This window comes from Mixophyes fleayi, chromosome 6, assembly GCF_038048845.1.
Source record: "Mixophyes fleayi isolate aMixFle1 chromosome 6, aMixFle1.hap1, whole genome shotgun sequence".
Taxonomy (NCBI): Eukaryota; Metazoa; Chordata; class Amphibia; order Anura; family Limnodynastidae; genus Mixophyes; species Mixophyes fleayi.
In genome coordinates this window covers 61,032,714-61,050,146 of record NC_134407.1, presented here as the reverse complement: position 1 = coordinate 61,050,146, position 17,433 = coordinate 61,032,714, and the positions used below count along the sequence as shown (strand labels likewise).

At 38.9% G+C, this 17,433-nt stretch overlaps 1 protein-coding gene across 2 annotated transcripts in view; it reads left to right on the top strand.

The window, feature by feature from the left end:
• Positions 1–17,433, top strand: part of LOC142161247 (cGMP-dependent protein kinase 2-like) — a 107,659-nt gene that overhangs the window by 39,516 nt on the left and 50,710 nt on the right. For both annotated transcript variants that reach the window (XM_075216705.1, XM_075216706.1), the window contains 5 exons: positions 728–833; positions 2,427–2,490; positions 7,934–8,011; positions 12,396–12,490; positions 16,517–16,585. In XM_075216705.1, the coding sequence (XP_075072806.1) occupies positions 728–833; positions 2,427–2,490; positions 7,934–8,011; positions 12,396–12,490; positions 16,517–16,585 (412 nt within the window). The remainder of the gene's footprint in view (positions 1–727; positions 834–2,426; positions 2,491–7,933; positions 8,012–12,395; positions 12,491–16,516; positions 16,586–17,433) is intronic.

Here is a 17,433-nt window from a genome sequence, read left to right as displayed (position 1 = left end):
CTACTGTCCTGGCTGTGGTAAGAACTAAGAAGTGGATTGAATCCTAGAGTAGTCTAGTGGTACATACTTGACTTTACAACACCAAGAAGGTGGTTGTAAAACAAGCCTCAATAACCATCATATGGTCAGTTGCTGTGCAATGGGATTATCTTACAGTAAGAGGTACTATGTTACTGCACCATAGTGATGCAATATAAATTGCTTTGTAAACCGTAAATTAAGAATAACATTTCCAGGCTGTTTGGTCGCCATAGACCAATCACTAGGGAGCTGCCCCTCCTTTAACCACAGCATATTCCCACTTACTAAACTCTCCCCACCTGACCCCACCACATTAGTAATTCATCGCTGGCCGACATCATTCTCCCGTTCTCACATTTTGCCTAAATAACCCACCTTCCTCCTCTTCCCTGCCCCCACCCCTACCCTCCTGCCCATTGTATGTCTTCCCCTGAAAAATATGGCATATAGATGCCCCTTGGTATGCATGGGTTCATTTCCCCTGCTTAGATCCTTTTTTTACCCTTTGACCTTGTGTTATTGATTTTTTTAATAATGTGAAATGCTCTGGTATCTATACATCCATTTACTTGTTTTTGTCGTTGTCGTTGTTTTTCACCTTTGTGCCTTGTATAAATCAATAAAAAAATTGTTAAAAAAAGAAGAGTATTTCCAACGTCCACTATGTCTTGACAAATCATATCTTTCTTTTTCTCTTTAAATGCAGCGGTAACGGACTCGAAGATCTGGGTCTTGGACAGGCAGGTTTTTCAGAACATTATGATGAGTTCAGCACAGGCTCAGCATCAGGAATACTTCAGCTTTTTACGCAGGTAATTTGCTACATTCCCCACTAGGACCTTCCGTCCTGCAATCACCCTTCATCACCTGCCAACACATAGGGGAATTTCTACTAATAAGTTGGATGTATAAATTTTGCTGCCCCCACAGCTCTTCCCCTCTACACACCTGCAGGTACTGCCTTGCAGAAGATCAATATTTTAATCTCCTAAAAAACTATGGGTTCAATGCTTTGGGCATCTGTAAAGTACGTGTTTTTCTGTCTTATCCCTTGCACCGGCTACAGGTTTGGTGTAAGTGCCGATTACTAGTGATGACGGTCAGGTATGACTGCTAGAACAAGTGTCTGCAATCAGGAGTAACTGTAAAAATGCATTTTATGTGCATAGACCAGTATTCATCAACAAACATAGATTTACATCCTCTCTTTGTTGAGTATGTACATGTGTAAGCACGATGTATGTGCGTTTTTTTTAAAAAAAACAACAGAAGATTAAGTTCGTTTTCCGCTACTTGATGAATGAGGTACCGAATGATTTGCACTTGTCAGCAGCCCTAATATTGAAGTCTTCTGTGCTTTCTATATTTTCATTGCAAAGTCACTGTAATTTTGGATTATATTTGTTTTACTTTAGATATTGTTTTATCTTTAGGTCATATTTCTGTGATTTGCAGCCATGTGTTTATAGCTACATGCTATCTTTTTATTTGTCATTGCTCTGCTCCAATATACTGTCTCTTTGGCTACAGTAATGTCCAAAAAGTAGCATTATGTTGTATCCACGGGCAATGAAAATAATAAACGGATTATGTAAATACATGGTTGAAAAGCACAGAAGAATGTCTATGCATTAAAGTCACCTCAAGGGTACACGCTGAAATGTTGCACAAAGTTGATACAAAAAGTGTAACAAAATGATCTCAGTAAGTATGGCAAGAAAGCATAAAGATCCTTGCATCCATATGGTGCTGTTTTATGTGCTAAATATAGCTTCTGATAATGCTGTCTGTGCAGCTATTAATGCATTCCTATGCTTACTTCCTTTCCTATCTGCAAGCTACTGCTTTTCAAAGCTGCCATTAGCTGTCAAATGTCAAATGAGATATTAATGATACCACAAGTTCTTGAAATTAGTGTGTGGGGAGGGGGAGGGGGGTATTGCATTATTGCTACTGTAATGCAAACCTTAGCAACCCTTGGTTTGGGAATGGAGTCTTCAGTCAGCGTCAAGTCATTTATTTAAATGACCCCTAGAGGCAAAATGAACAATTCCCAACACTCTGTGCAGACTGTTTCAATGCACTGAACCAAAAAGGACATGCTGGGCAGGGGAAGGCTACGGATAATCTATATGTATCTGGGACAGGGGGAGTCGTTGCCTATTACATTTGAAAAGTCATGTGCCGATTAGATATAATGCTGTCTCTCACTGTCAGCTGCACTGACTCTAAGGAAGTCATTAAGAAGTGTGGGCAACTTCCATTACTGGGAGAGAGTGGGAGAAAATCTATATTAACAGAGACAAGAAGTGGGAAATATATTACAGAGCTGTCAGAGTATATTTGAAATGATGTTTCCAGGAATGTAACTTCTTTTTAAAAGTCTTTATTTCTTTTTCTTACAGTGTCTCACTACTGAAAGACTTACCCGAAGAGAAGCTATCCAAGATAGTAGACTGCCTGGAAGTTGTACGTATTTGCTTATCTGTGGTTGTTTATACAGCATGCGGTATAATAAAAAGATCTGCAGTGCAGGGTTAGCATTAAGTCAGATGTTTCTAACCACGTTACATTTTGGAATCAGCTTTGAGACCAATGCTTCAGGGTCCACATTAAATTTGAGAATTGATTTTAGGATCCCTTCTCCAATTTTGAATTATTAAGGCATTTTCTTTTAATTATGTTAATGTTGCTACAGGTAAAGTTAGCTTTTTATATATATATATATATATATTTAAAATCAGAGCTGTTAGTAAATCAGGTACTTGTACTCAACAATGTAAAAAATAATAATAATGATATTATGAATTAGTAGTACACAATAGTTTTAGTACAAATAGAGGACCATGGTGACCTATCCTAAACAGCATGGGGACCCATTTTTTGGTCATGACCCACGTATTAAGAATTTCTGATATTAATAAATCTCAAAGCGCAGCTATCAGTGTGTAGAAAGCAATAATGTGTATTTTAACAGTTTAGTGTCAATTTAATGCAATTAAACCAACAATGTTTTATTGGGATAGGTCTGTCTCCAGCTGATAGCAACATTTAAAACTTTCATTGGTAGAGACTGAAGTAGATGCGGGACACAGTTGCATATGAAAGTCACAGTAACACCACCCAGAAATAAAATTGTTGAGTATTACACCACCATCCACCTCAAGTGCCAGTGGGGTCCAGTTTCTTGGAGAACAGTCATGTGTGAGAAACTCAACAAGGAGTACTTCATCATCATCATCATCATCTATTTATATAGCGCCACTGATTCCGCAGCGCTGTACAGAGAACTCATTCACATCAGTCCCTGACCCATTGGAGCTTACAGTCTAAATTCCCTAACATACACACACACACAGACAGACAGAGTGAGAGAGAGAGACAAGGGGTCAATTTTGATAACAGCCAATTAACCTACTAGAAAATAGAGTGTGGGGGATCCGCATGATGGATGAAAATAGGCAGCCGGAGGAACAGATAAAAGGGGTGGTCTCGACCCCTAGGAATAAACAACAATGGATTCCCCAGCGCAATAGAGGGATACAAGGGATAGTGTAAATAAGAAGCAATATAAAAATAACAATAACAAATATGTAAAAATGTAAAAAATCAGTTATGGATGCCAATATTGGGCTAAATGTGGACTTACTATTAAAAATAGGCAGGTATCTCTAGAAGATGTGGTATCCGTATGTTTGTATGGGGCTGGTTACTGATTGCATATATCCTCACAATCCAATGTAGCAACCGCCAATCAAACAGTGCTGTTAAAACAATGTCACAATAAAAACAAAGGGCCACGAGTCTGGGAAGGTTGGGTAGTGCACTTACCTCCCTCCCCAGATGGTGTGTGCTTCTAACGATGTACCAAAAAACAATCTCAAAGTCTCTATCTGCAAATATTCACAACGCCATACTCGGTAGGACAATCCCTATTTATTGATTAACCTTTGGTATTGTCCTACCGAGTATGGCGTTGTGAATATTTGCAGATAGAGACTTTGAGATTGTTTTTTGGTACATCGTTAGAAGCACACACCGGCCAGGAGCGGGGTCGCTATTTGGAAGGAGGATCTTCTGCATAGATTATCTGGACACACCATCTGGGGAGGGAGGTAAGTGCACTACCCAACCTTCCCAGACTCGTGGCCCTTTGTTTTTATTGTGACATTGTTTTAACAGCACTGTTTGATTGGCGGTTGCTACAATGGATTGTGAGGATATATGCAATCAGTAACCAGCCCCATACAAACATACGGATACCACATCTTCTAGAGATACCTGCCTATTTTTAATAGTAAGTCCACATTTAGCTCAATATTGGCATCCATAACTGATTTTTTACATTTTTACATATTTGTTATTGTTATTTTTATATTGCTTCTTATTTACACTATCCCTTGTATCCCTCTATTGCGCTGGGGAATCCATTGTTGTTAATTAACCTACTAGTATGATTTTGGATTGTGGGAGGAAACCCACGCAAACACAGGGAGAACATACAAACTCCACACAGATAAGGCCATGGTCGGGAATTGAACTCATGACCCCAGCGCTGTGAGGCAGAAGTGCTAACCACTTAGCCACCGTGCTGCCCCATAGATCCAAGGTCCATGTTTGGATTTTAGCTCTCAGTTCAGCGATTCACTTGGTGACCTCGACACAAGAAAACAGTAAAGTGCTTCATTTTCAAACTTTTTCTTTTTTGTCCACCAGGAGAAGTGATGAATGAGCAAGTGCCAGGGTGGAATATCTTTGAAAACACTAGGGTCAATGACACCAGACACGTGTTTATCTACTAGTTGTTGGGGGCAGAGGGGTATTACTCTATTGTTTTATTGGTTCCTCTTTGCATGACTATAATGTGGTGAATATCTCTTGGTTAGCTCCAGAGTTAAATGAAGGCATTAACAGTATTCAGTACTTGTATGGAGAGATTCTGATGAAAATAGGTTCTCATGTCCACATGTGAGATTATGCAGACAGCTGATCTGCAATTACTCATCTGTTTTACCCTGAGCCTCAGATGAATGTAAATATTACAATCCTGAGATATGCTCATCCTCTGATTGCTTCTGATCTTCTTTACTTAGAGCTACATGAGCTATAATTTGAGTTTTAGCTCTCCTAGGTAGTTAAATGTACTTTACATGTATATAAAAAATATAAATGACACATATGAAATAAAACAAAAAATCAAAGTATCAAAGGAATGAAAAGTAAGGGCTTGTACAAGCAGGCTTTTTATGGGAGTGTTCAGTAAGCACACTATGCTGCTAGGAAGCATTGAGAACACTCCTCTAATGCTCAGTTAAAAGTGAGGATAAAAATACAAGGTCTTGCCTTCGCTTTTAACTAGCATTGTTTTTCAATGACCGCATGTACAAGCTCTAATATGAAACCATGTTTACATTACACAAAACAGGTGAGCCCTGAGCTTTCTAATGACTAGCTGAAATTCCTAGGTAATTCTTCAGATGTTTAGCACTTTTTCAAATTCGTTGACATCTCACGCAGCTAGGCATCTATATCTTCAATATTTTTGCTCGTAAGGATGCAAGTATGTTATATATATGTTATGTGTTTGTTTAATTTCTGCAATAGGCATCCTCTGTTTGAAAGCCCATGTTGACTTTAATTGAGATTCATCATTGACTAAGGTGTTTGAGCTGTCTTTCTCCATCAATGAACATTAACATGAAATCGAACAGTTCTGAGTCCAGTGCCTACAGTGCTATACATACTACAAGCACATATTTTCCCAGAGGACACATAGCTTTAAGAAATGAACAAGCTGGAAATATGCTAAGACATCTTGTCCTCACTGCTAACTATATAATATTGGTGTTTCTGAAAAAATATATCTATATATATACATATATATATATATATATTTGAAAACATAAAAGTCGTATTATCATAAAACTTCTTATTATGTCTGTCCAATTCGAATCAGACATTTTACAACAATCACAAAAAGGCATGTGTATGACACAAAGCAAATAGAAAGGGGATATATTGTTACCTGGTTGTTGATACTATGCATTGAAAAAAAACATCAGGTATTTGGCATTTATGTTGGTGTTTAAAGGCAACTAGGGCCATGTGCTTTGGTTTGTTGCTTCAAATACGTCTATATTCTCATTGGATTAGTCACCCATAGCCCTCTGTTGTCCCTAAGTCATGAGTCCAGTAGTAGTCTATTCAAGAAACTATTGGAAGAAGTGTGATGATAGTTCTAGTAGTGGTAGAAGTCAGGTTCTGCTGACATGGCACTATATCAGCAAACTCCTCATTAAGAATAAAGAGAGCAATCACAATTTAGTAGCTGGTGAGAGCAGTGTTGCTTGACTAATTGTTTGTCCCTCACTGAGCAAATGACTCATTCTCTATCGGGCACTTGCAAATAATCCAGTGAATGGGTTGCTGATCTGAATATTTTATAGTTCTTTGTTATGTGCTCAGGGCAGAGCTTTCATGACACAGTAGAGGTGAGAAACTAGATACAACAGATTTATCTGTATGAAAGATGAATTTGAAAAATATTGAAATCATGTATGCGAAAGCTCCTAGCACAATTTTAAAGGAAACCACAGAAGGAAATAATAAAATAAATAAATACATTGATAATAGGGTGAATTGACAATCATTGTTCTTACTGCATCTTTGTGCTGCCTTATGGTGAAAGTCAATTAGTAATGCTATTTTCACACATCCACCGATCTGAAGCAGCATTCAGCTGATATAAATCTGGGCTTTCTCATGCACACCTCCCTTGCATAGCTCTTAGGCTGCCATAGCAGCAGCAATTTTTCATACTGAAATTTTTTGAAAACAGATTAGGAGTGAATGATTACTACACAAATTATAACATCATTTGATTCTTGACTCATGATTATAAAACACTAGCCTCAAAGAACTTTAACTACTTCAGATTGAAATTTTCTGCCATTCAATTTCTAATTGTATTAAAATTATTGTCGCCAGCACACTTTTTGATTTCCATACAATTCTATTAAAAACAGTCTGATAAGATTTTAATGCTTGTGGCCGGCTCTACTCTCTCACTACAATCTAGAATGCAGCCAGTTCTTGTCCTGGTTCCAGAGAGGACAGTCTTGGGAGGTATGCTGCTTCGGTTTACTTTGTCTTCCGGGAGAGTAGATTTCCTTCCCAGACCCAGCCTCTCATCTTGTAAAGATGGCGGGATGCTACCTTGATGACATGATTCATGCCATCAGGACTTGCCGTAGTGTCCAAATGGTACAATTCACGTCAACATGGCCCACCGTTGCTGTGCTGATGCAATTGGCGTAATTACGCAAATAATCTCGTCATGCCCCCCACACTTGTCCATTGGACCTTCCCTTCTGGGGTTTCCGTAAGGCAGCAGAAAAATTAAATACAATGGTGTTCAAATGATTTTGTACACAACTTATCCTAATGGCAGGGCATCTTCTTTGTCCTGGCTATTACTGGTACGGTTTGTCCAGAAAATTTAAAAGTCAGGGCTGCAGTCATTTTACAGCTAATAAAGAACGAGCATAGGCAAAGAAATCCATGGAGTATATTATAATTTAGATTTAAAAAGACAATAGAAATAAAGCCACAATTTTTGATTATACATGCTGAAAACAGCTAAAGTCTATGTATGGTAATTTTTAACAGCTATCAAAGCACACATCTCGTGCATTGCAATAGGTGAGAATTGTAATCAGGGTAATTATATGAACTGATTGCTAGAGGTACTTGACACCTAGTGCACTGTCATGAGAGTCATGTCAAGAACTGTTCTGCTGGAGTAGAAGGTCACAACGAAGCTCAGAGAACCTGCATTTCTCTGATTATGACCAACACGCACTGTACTTAAATGCTGCTCTCCGAATCAAACCTTAATGTTTTTGTTCCACAGGACTTTTATGACAAAGGGGATTATATCATTAGAGAAGGAGAAGAGGGCAACACATTTTTCATAATCGCCAAAGGAAAGGTAAGAACTAATTTTATAGAAACATCCTTTGGCCCACCTTGTCTGTGTTTTCTTGTGTCTCCATCCCCCATGTTCTGTTTAATACTGGACAAGATTGGAAAGCAGTGTAAATGCCAAGTCGATTTTGTGTGTTGTGCACCTCAAACTGTGCAGTCCAGAAATCAATCAGATGTTAAATAGGCTCCTCTGTTTGATTATTTTTGGTATCAGATGCTGTAGCATAAAAGGTTTCACTTATTTGTATAAAGTAGATTAAACTGCTTGATTTTGCCAGCGTTATAAGTTTTACCTTCCCTGCCCCGTTCTGTGGCATCGCACAAGTGGTTAGGGCTCATTTTACCTGACCCCACATTGAGAGCCGTCACAGAAGTAATGCTTGCTGTGAGCCCACCTGACATCATTTCAGGAATGGCTTGTTGTTTGTGGATCTACCAGACAGAATGTGGAAACGCATTAGTCTTATTGAACATTCTTATAGGTAAATACTGTTTGTTTTCGATGCACTTCTATATATTATACAAATACACTGTACAAAAGTTAGTTCTTGGCATTGTTATATTGAATTATAACCCAGAATTGATTTTGAGATTACATTTTTTATTTTTAAAAAGTGATGTAAACATCACACTTTTACACAGTAAGTTGGAATGTTGAAAAGCATTATGTGGTCTCTTTATAAATATTCATCTCTCCGAGGTGAAAAAAAGTAATTTCAAAAGTACTCACCATGTGTAAGTGTCATCTGCATCACACCGTGGTGTCCCCACTTGTAGGAGAGTAGTTGCTGCTACCACTAGGCTGCTTCACCTGCACCTGGAACCGTTTGCTTCTGGGTGTTATGTGTAGCTGCTGTTACCCATCTTTGCTGGTGGCTGGTTTCTCCGGACCACTAACTTTGGATTAGGTGGGGGCAGAGCATTGACTTGGGATGCTTGGTTTAAAATAAGACAGCAAGGGGATGAATGCTGACTGTTGGCTCTTATCTGTAGATCACAGGAACACAGCAGTAATAGACACAAGCAGAAACAGAGCAGGATCTTTAAGAATACTGATGTTTATTGCTCAAAAGTAGCTCTTAAAAGAGCCGTTACAGACAACACCCACTTAAAGGTAATAGATGTCACACACAAACACAATGGGCCTGATTCATTAAGCAAAGTAAAGCAATAAAAAGTGAGTAACTTTGCACCTTGGCAAAACCATGTTGCATTGGAGGGGGAGATAAATTTCAAATGTGATGGTAGATTTGTAGTTGAGGTAAGGTCTGTCCTAGATCAACTTTATATTTCAGTGTAAAAATAAAGCTATCAAGTATTCGTGTACTGCAAGAAAAAACAGCCAGTATTTAACTTATGTGCAAAATAATAGACTACTTTTTACCCCTTTGATTTGTCCATGAGAAAGTTTGCTCCTTTTATTGCCTTACTTTCTTTAATGAATCAGGTCCAATATGTGCTCTTTATATGTGTCAGGCGACGCCTCCGCATCCCACATAGGTGCCGGAGACAGTCGCCTTGTGGTGCTCACTCTCGTCCCGTTGCTAGGCAACGGGACGTCCTTCTGGAATACTGACGGCGCAGCGCACACATGCGCTGGGTACCACGTCCCGTTGCTAGGCAACGATCAGCAATCAGCTGCGTCTGGTCTCCGGAAACCTGATGCTCTGATTGTGTTTTAAACACAATCAGAGCATCCGGGCAGCACACTGTCCCTGCCTGTCACTGCTGAACGGACCTGCACATAGTATGCAGCCGCCGGCAGCCTCAGATGTCAAAAAGGGGGCGGGCCTTAATCGCCCCCCCCTACATCGCCCCGGGTAGCAGTATTCTCTAGATCCGCCCCTGTCAGTTAGTAACAGACAGGCTCCTGGAAAACTGACACTATAGGAGATCTGGAATTGAGCACACCGACTGAGGGGAAGTTCTGCTGGTTACTGCACGTTTCTATGTGGTGCCAGTAGCACAGAAACATGGCACAAGGTCTCAATCCCATTGAACCCCTGATTTTTGTTGAGCACACTGCAGAAAACTGGCTCAAATTTCAAAAGGAATGGAGAGTATACTGCATTGCTGGGCTATCTAAAAGGTCTAAAAAGGTACAGGAATACACTTTACCTAATTTAGCCAGCGCTGAGGCTGTTCATAAATCAGACAGTTGTATTTGAATAGGGGGAAGATAGTGAAGACCCTCAAGTGTTGATAAAAAAGTTTGAAGAAATATTTTTCCTGTAAAGACTGCAAATCATGGGCAGTCAGATACTCAATACTGCTAACCAAAAGTGCAATGACAGCATACAATCAAAGAAATGTGATTTTGGCACCATTGCAAATGAACTGATAAGAGATAGCATTATGTGTGGTAAACAGAGTGATGCTGTGCACACGCAATTGCTTTGAGAAAAAGAGCTTACATTAGAAACTGCAATCATCATATGTATGCTCAGCAACGTCTGAGAAAGGCACAAAGGGTTTCAGGAGGGAGGCAGAAATAGTACAACAGGTGCAGTGTAAAAATTAAAGTGGCCGACACCTGTATCCCACAGTGACCAGATCTATGGTTATGTTATCTTATGTGCGGCGGTGACACAAGTTGTTGTTGGACCTTCTAGATTGTCATCTTTGGAAAAACACTAAAGATATGAAAGTAAATCCAACACACATTAAGAGGAAAACAAAGAAAAATGTTTGCAGCAAATATTGCTGTTTTAAAGCAAACAAAAAGGAGTCAGATCAAAATAAAAAACGTCTAAAAGAATAAAGAATGGCTCATGAACCAAATTTGCTTTTATATATAATTTGCACTAAACTATGACAACTATCCAGATACTTGGTTTCATTGTCTAACTTGCACTATACAGATACATGCTAATTGGTTGCTGTGATTCAGTGTACATTTTGCATTTTCTGAACAGTCTTAATGAATGAGCCATCCTGACTAAACGACAGCACAGACTTAGATTCCTTGCCAACTGCACCAGATAACATTGTGGGTGGGCGTGGCCAGCTTTCAGAGGTGCCACCACACAAGATGCTATACTTAATGCCCTCTCCGTATGAAGTCTATGTATGCGCGGCAGCAGAGAGTTCTGTAATGAGCTCTGTGCTCTGGCTGTGACCTCCACTTCTAATTTACACAGAGTAGAACTGATGTATAATCAGTTCCCTTCCAGATAGATGTGGATGAGCAGCTCGATAGCCTGGGTGAGTGACGGTGACAGTGGATAATATTATGAAGATTAGAGGGTTAAATTAAAAATGATAATGAAAATGGGTAAATGAAGAATAATGATGATGTGAAGGAGTATTTGGAGAATGGTGATGAAAGGAAGTTAAGGATGGAGGGTGAGGTGTTAATGATGAGTGTTGCAGGGGTTGATGATGGAAGATGAGAGATTAATCATTGAATAATAGACATATCATAGAACCTACAGTGGTATAGGCTGGTCCTGCAATGGTCTTTGCATGAGGCCTCGCGTTTGTAAAGGCCAGCCCTGACTATGGCTAATAGATAGTGATGCAAAAAGTAAGCTAACAGCACTGATTTTTTCCATCTTTTTTTTTAACTTGGGCAGCACTTGGTCCTATTTGTGAAAAGGTCCAGTAACAGATTGGTTGATAGTTCAGTAGCTTTTGTCCAGTGTCGCTCAGTCCAGTGTTTCTGTTCAGCCATTCTATTAAAATCCATTAAAATGGCATCCAAATAGCCTAAATGCAGAGACGACAGACGTTACCAGCTAGAGCAGCCTCTTGTTTACAGACATTTGCTGCGACTGTGCTAATCATCACAATGGATGAGATGCATCTCCTCCTTTCCCACAGACTTATTTATTGGCAGTGAATGGAATTAGAGACAACTTTTCAAGCTGCTCATATTGTAACACAGCCCCTTCTGGTGTTGATACAAATTAAATGTGGTTGGCTTCCTCACTTGCCAGTGACTTGCCAGATCCTCATTCAAGTAATTAGGAGTATGGTTGTATCTGATGAGGTTTTCTACATGAAAATAAAGGCTCCAAATAGGCATGAACAGACCTGCAAGTGTCGGCTCTCGGGATTCCTTGTAAACAATATGTTGTGGGCTCATCTGGCAGCTTCTCTGTTCTGATAGAAACTGATTTTTCTTGAGCGTTAAATATAAAATCTGTTTATTAGAGAACAAACCAGCTATTCTAATAAAGGGCATGAACAACCTAAATGTCTTGTTAATAGTTTTTTTTTAATGTTGCCATAAGTTGTAATGATTTTATTCAGCTACCTTCCAATCAAACTCTGTGTTATGAAATGATTGCGGTCATAGGATTAAATTATATATATAACAAAGGATACACTCATTGAATGCATTTAAGTTTGTACTGTCTTGATGGTTTTGTATTCTTTTTCTCCAGGTGCGTGTGACACAAGCGGTGGAAGGGGCTCAGGAACCACAGGAAATTAAAACTCTAGGAGTTGGAGATTATTTTGGAGAGAAAGCGTTGATTAGGTAAAATTGACTCAATAGTGGATTAAAGCTATTTTTGCCACTTGGAGATGTTCGAGTCATGAGTTGTCAATCATCATACTTCTTCTGTAGGCGATAACCCAACGAAACACAACGATTACATTTTTGTTAGAATATACATGACGCTGCAAGTAGCAAAATTCTGAATATGCTGCAAACCACAAACAGACGTTTGGCCTCATTTAGAGTCTAACATTTTTTGCTTCTAACATACTAAAATTAGTTAAGAAAGCAATCTCACCTCTTTGTCTGTTTTACCCAGTTTATTTATTAGTTTACTATGTTTGTCCCCAATTGTAAAGCGCTACGGAATATGTTGGCGCTATATAAATAAATTATGATGATGATGATCTTATGCTTGTGTATGTTGAGTTGCATGCACCTAAAGATATGTCTAATTCAAAAACAGCTTATTTCTGCATGACGTGTACAAATTTGTACACTTACACCTAGTGGTGGAAGTGGGGGTGTATACGGTGGTATGCTATACCACCACTCCTCCCACTGCCTTCACTGTAAAACTGACAAATTCCATTCACTTGCATTTTCCATGCCACTTCTAAATTTCCACTTCGACCTCTGCTTACGCCAGTTGATAGCACAGAAATACAACTTGACAGGCTTTGCAGTAAATGCAAGTCATATTGATCTATTCATACACAATATAATGTAATGACGTGTCTTATACACGAGAGAGTATAGTGTCTTGATTTTATTGAAATACAAATACCTCCACATCCGTCATATACCACATTATACCCTCAGTAAGATCCTTCTATCCTGCAGTAGTTAGGCCAGTAAGAAACTGGACAGTAAGAAATGAGGTCAGATTGCCGCAACTTAACATAATATAGCCGTAATGCTAATTAATTACATTTTATCAGCTGGAATGGTCAAGATACAAACATAAAACTAAAAGTGACTTGATAGTGTTGCTAGTGTCTTCATAAGTATCATGTTTCTTCACACCTGACACTGCTACCTGCAAAAGATACACCTCCTAAGTACAGTGCATACGGATGCCTCCAAGGAGTATATTTACTAAACTGCAGGTTTGAAAAAGTAGAGATGTTGCCTGTAGCAACCAATCAGATTATAGTTATCATTTATTTAGTACACTCTACAAAATGACAGCTAGAATATGATTGGTTGCTATAGGCAACATCTCATCTCAAACACACTGTTTAGTAAATATACGCCCTAGTCTCATTAGGTCACTTTCCAGGTGGGCGTGCTAGACCTACTTGTACGTACCCTTACTGTACTCAACTTACACCTGCTTGTCACTTTCTGCCTCGCCAGCGGTAAAGAACCGCAAGTCTTAAGATATGCTCAAATCTATATACGGAAGCATCTTGGTGTGCATGCTCAGTGCAGAAATGTGTATATTTACACCACAAAAATCGACTTACATCCAACTCTATAGGAGACCCTTAGTGTCTGTGTGACAGACAGTTACTTCTGGCTGTTAGACAGGAAAAAGTGTCATTAGCAGCTCCAGTAATGACAAGAATCCCCGGGACCCCCATCATTCTACTAGTTAGAGGGAGAAAGGCTTTTTAGGTAAAATTGATTTTCTAAATGTGATTTCTCCTTTAATGTTTTCCGTTAGCAATGCTCAAACTGTGAAGACCTAGAAAAGAACACTAGATGGACATATATAGATTCCATTTAGATGTTTCCTTCCATATTATTAGTAATTTACCTTTACAAAGACACTGGTGCATTGCTTGCAATTTTATGCCCATGTTAGAGAAACCTCCCTGGGAGCACTTTCTTCTCTACACCACCAGATTTGTAAATGAGAGATTGAAGGCTAGGGAAAGGAAGACAACATTTCAAAATTAAAGTTGCTTGTGACTGTAATCACTGGGTAAAGCGAAAACACATATTTAAGTAATGGCATAAAGCACACATATATAAATGTATTACTCAAGTTAACACTGTTACATGCATAAAAAATGGAGCAAAAATTGCTACATTTCACACAGCATTGCAAAGTGACTGGAAATTCTCTGTGGTATTACCGCTGTCAAACTAAGCACGGTGCAATTACAGAGAAACAGAAGTGACTTTGTTGTGATTCCACAATTCATTGGGGCATGCAGAGAATCTGTTGTGCTAGGTTGACAAAGCATTGCCAGTACAAATCTAAATTGCATGCTCGTTTGAAAGCCCCCTAAACTTTAAATACAAATTGCTTTATATAAAAACAACTAAAAACTGCTAATAACACTCAAAAATATTAATTTAAACCTACTAAACCATGACATAACTGACATACAATATTTTACATTATATTTACATTTGCTGTGCAGCCACAGAAAGCTATGGCTCTCCATTTGTAGACAACAATTGTTCCAATATTGGGAATGGCCCCAAAAATGGATCATTTCATCATCTATCTCCATCTGTTTATATAGCGCCACTAATTCCGCAGCGCTGTACAGAGAACTCATTCACATCAGTCCCTGTCCCATTGGGATTACAGTCTAAATTCCCTAACACCCACACACACAGGGCCGGTGCTAGCCTCCATGGCGCCCTAGGCAGGTATGGTCAGCGGTCGCTGCACAGTTTTAAAGTAATTTTCATTCTGGAGGGCGCCCCCCCAGAGCCCGGCGCCCTAGGCAAGTGCCTAACCTTGCCTAATCGGAGCGCCGGGCCTGCACACACACACACACACAGACGAACACCAATTTGATAGCACCCAATAAACTTACAAGTATGTTTTTGGAGTGTGGGAGGAAACCGGAGCACCCGGAGGAAACCCACGCAAACACAGGGAGAACATACAAACTTCATACAGATAAGGCCATGGTCGGGAATTGAACTCATGACCCCACTGCTGTAAGGCAGAAGTGCTAACCACTTTGCCACCATGCTGCCTATAGGCAGATGACCCGTGATCTGCCTGTGTGGGATCTAACAGCTTGATCACAGACTGGCTGGATTTCATCCAATTTGGCCACGCATGTGTGAAGTGACCCTTATGTTTATTGCTCAGGTTCTAAGTACAGTAGCACAAGTCAACTGGTATGTCGTGTTTAGTGGTTTCATAATGTATATTTAAAAGACAAGACGAAAGAGACAGATATGACAGAACAATATATTGATATATTTTTTTCCATTTCAAATAGTATGTAATGAAAGTGAACCTTCCAATTTGAAGTTTTGAGTGGCAGTGGATTGTCTATGTATTATCTATGGAAGCAACGGTGTGGCCATTTAGATTAACTGTGACATTACTTTAACTGAAAAATGAAGGTGATAAATGATATAGCTTTTGGTGATCATTGGCGAATCGCTTGATTGTGGACCTACATGCACCAACAGATGAGGAGATGAACAGATATTGGTAGGGCACAAAGAACAATTCTGGAGCTGAATTAGAATTTTCAGGACTATACATGGACCACTAAGTAAACATTAGATGATAGCTTTAGTGTCCTAAATCTTTGCAGTGTTTCAGGCACTAAGGCACAAATTATGGAGCATTTATCATAAAACAACTATTGAAAAATGATTTACCATCTTGTTTGCTTTGATTTTAGAGAAAGAAAATACAGACACTGAAAACAATTTGGACAGTATATCAAATATTGGAGACAGTTCTCCCTGCTGTAAATTCAATGAATTGATTAAGACTGAAATCTGGACGGTTTTAAATCTGTATTATTAATGATGTAAAACTGGAGGGCTGCCAAAATAAAGTTCAGTGACTGTTCAGTATATGACAAAATCATTTACCCTAATGACCTAAATTGTGCTAAGCAGTATGATGTCATATCTGCCACAGAAGAGTTAATAACTCAAGGATGTAGAATTAATCACATGTACAGTGCTATGCAATTTGAGTTTTATTAGTAGTACTATAATACAGTTGGCAAATCAAATTCTCCCCACTGCATCGCTCTCATTTGATCAATAATAGGATGATTGAAGGATGTGAAACATAACTAATGAAATGTCTAATGCCTGATTACTCATGCTGATCTTCTCTTCAAGTGAGGACGTCCGGTCCGCCAACATCATAGCTGAAGAAGATGACACACAGTGCCTTGTCATTGACAGAGAGTGAGTTTTTTTTTACAGTTTTCACAAATGTTACTGTCTGGATGGGCTATTAGGGCTTTGTTTCTTGCATTACACAGTTTTGAACGCTTATAAAATATAGATCACAGTTCCGCAGGGATAGCTTGAAAAGCAATGTTTAGTTTACACATAAGTATGAAAAATGCACAGGCCCAACATATAGAAAATGCATGATTGTGTTGCAGTGTTTATTACTGTCTATACCAGGTTATTTTTATTTTTTTAAGCACTGTTAGTCTATAGGTTCTCTGAATTTCAATACAGTATAGTTGTATTTCTTGACAATACTAACGTACATTAGTTTACTGGGTAATTGAAATGAAGCATTGAAACAAGACAAGATCCTTATCTAATGGTTCAGAGGTCATTGATAATTTACAGGTCACCAACATTTCTGAACGAATACAAACTGATCCAATGGTTTCAGACTGTACCTACAAAGAGATTTTTATACAAATTCTATGTAAATTGGGAGTTATTTTTGCAATCCCAGGTTCAGGTTGTCCATTCAGTTTATCAAAGAACACACCAATGAGCCACAGAATCCTCCTTCAATATGCTTAAAATGTACTTACTGTCTTCACTTAGTGGAGCAAGCCATTTTGTGGACTAAACAATATTTATGAGAACACAGGCTATCAATTAGAAAAGGAACTAGTGACTTTATTGAAACGTGAGGCACAAAATAATAAGCTGCTCATAAATGTTGGTCTGCCACAAATATGGCCGCCCCTGTGTGGATGACAGGCGTGTTTTGACAAAATGTGTATGAGGTAACATTTTACTATGTCTCAAATACATGTCATATTCAGTTTTATAATGTATGTTAT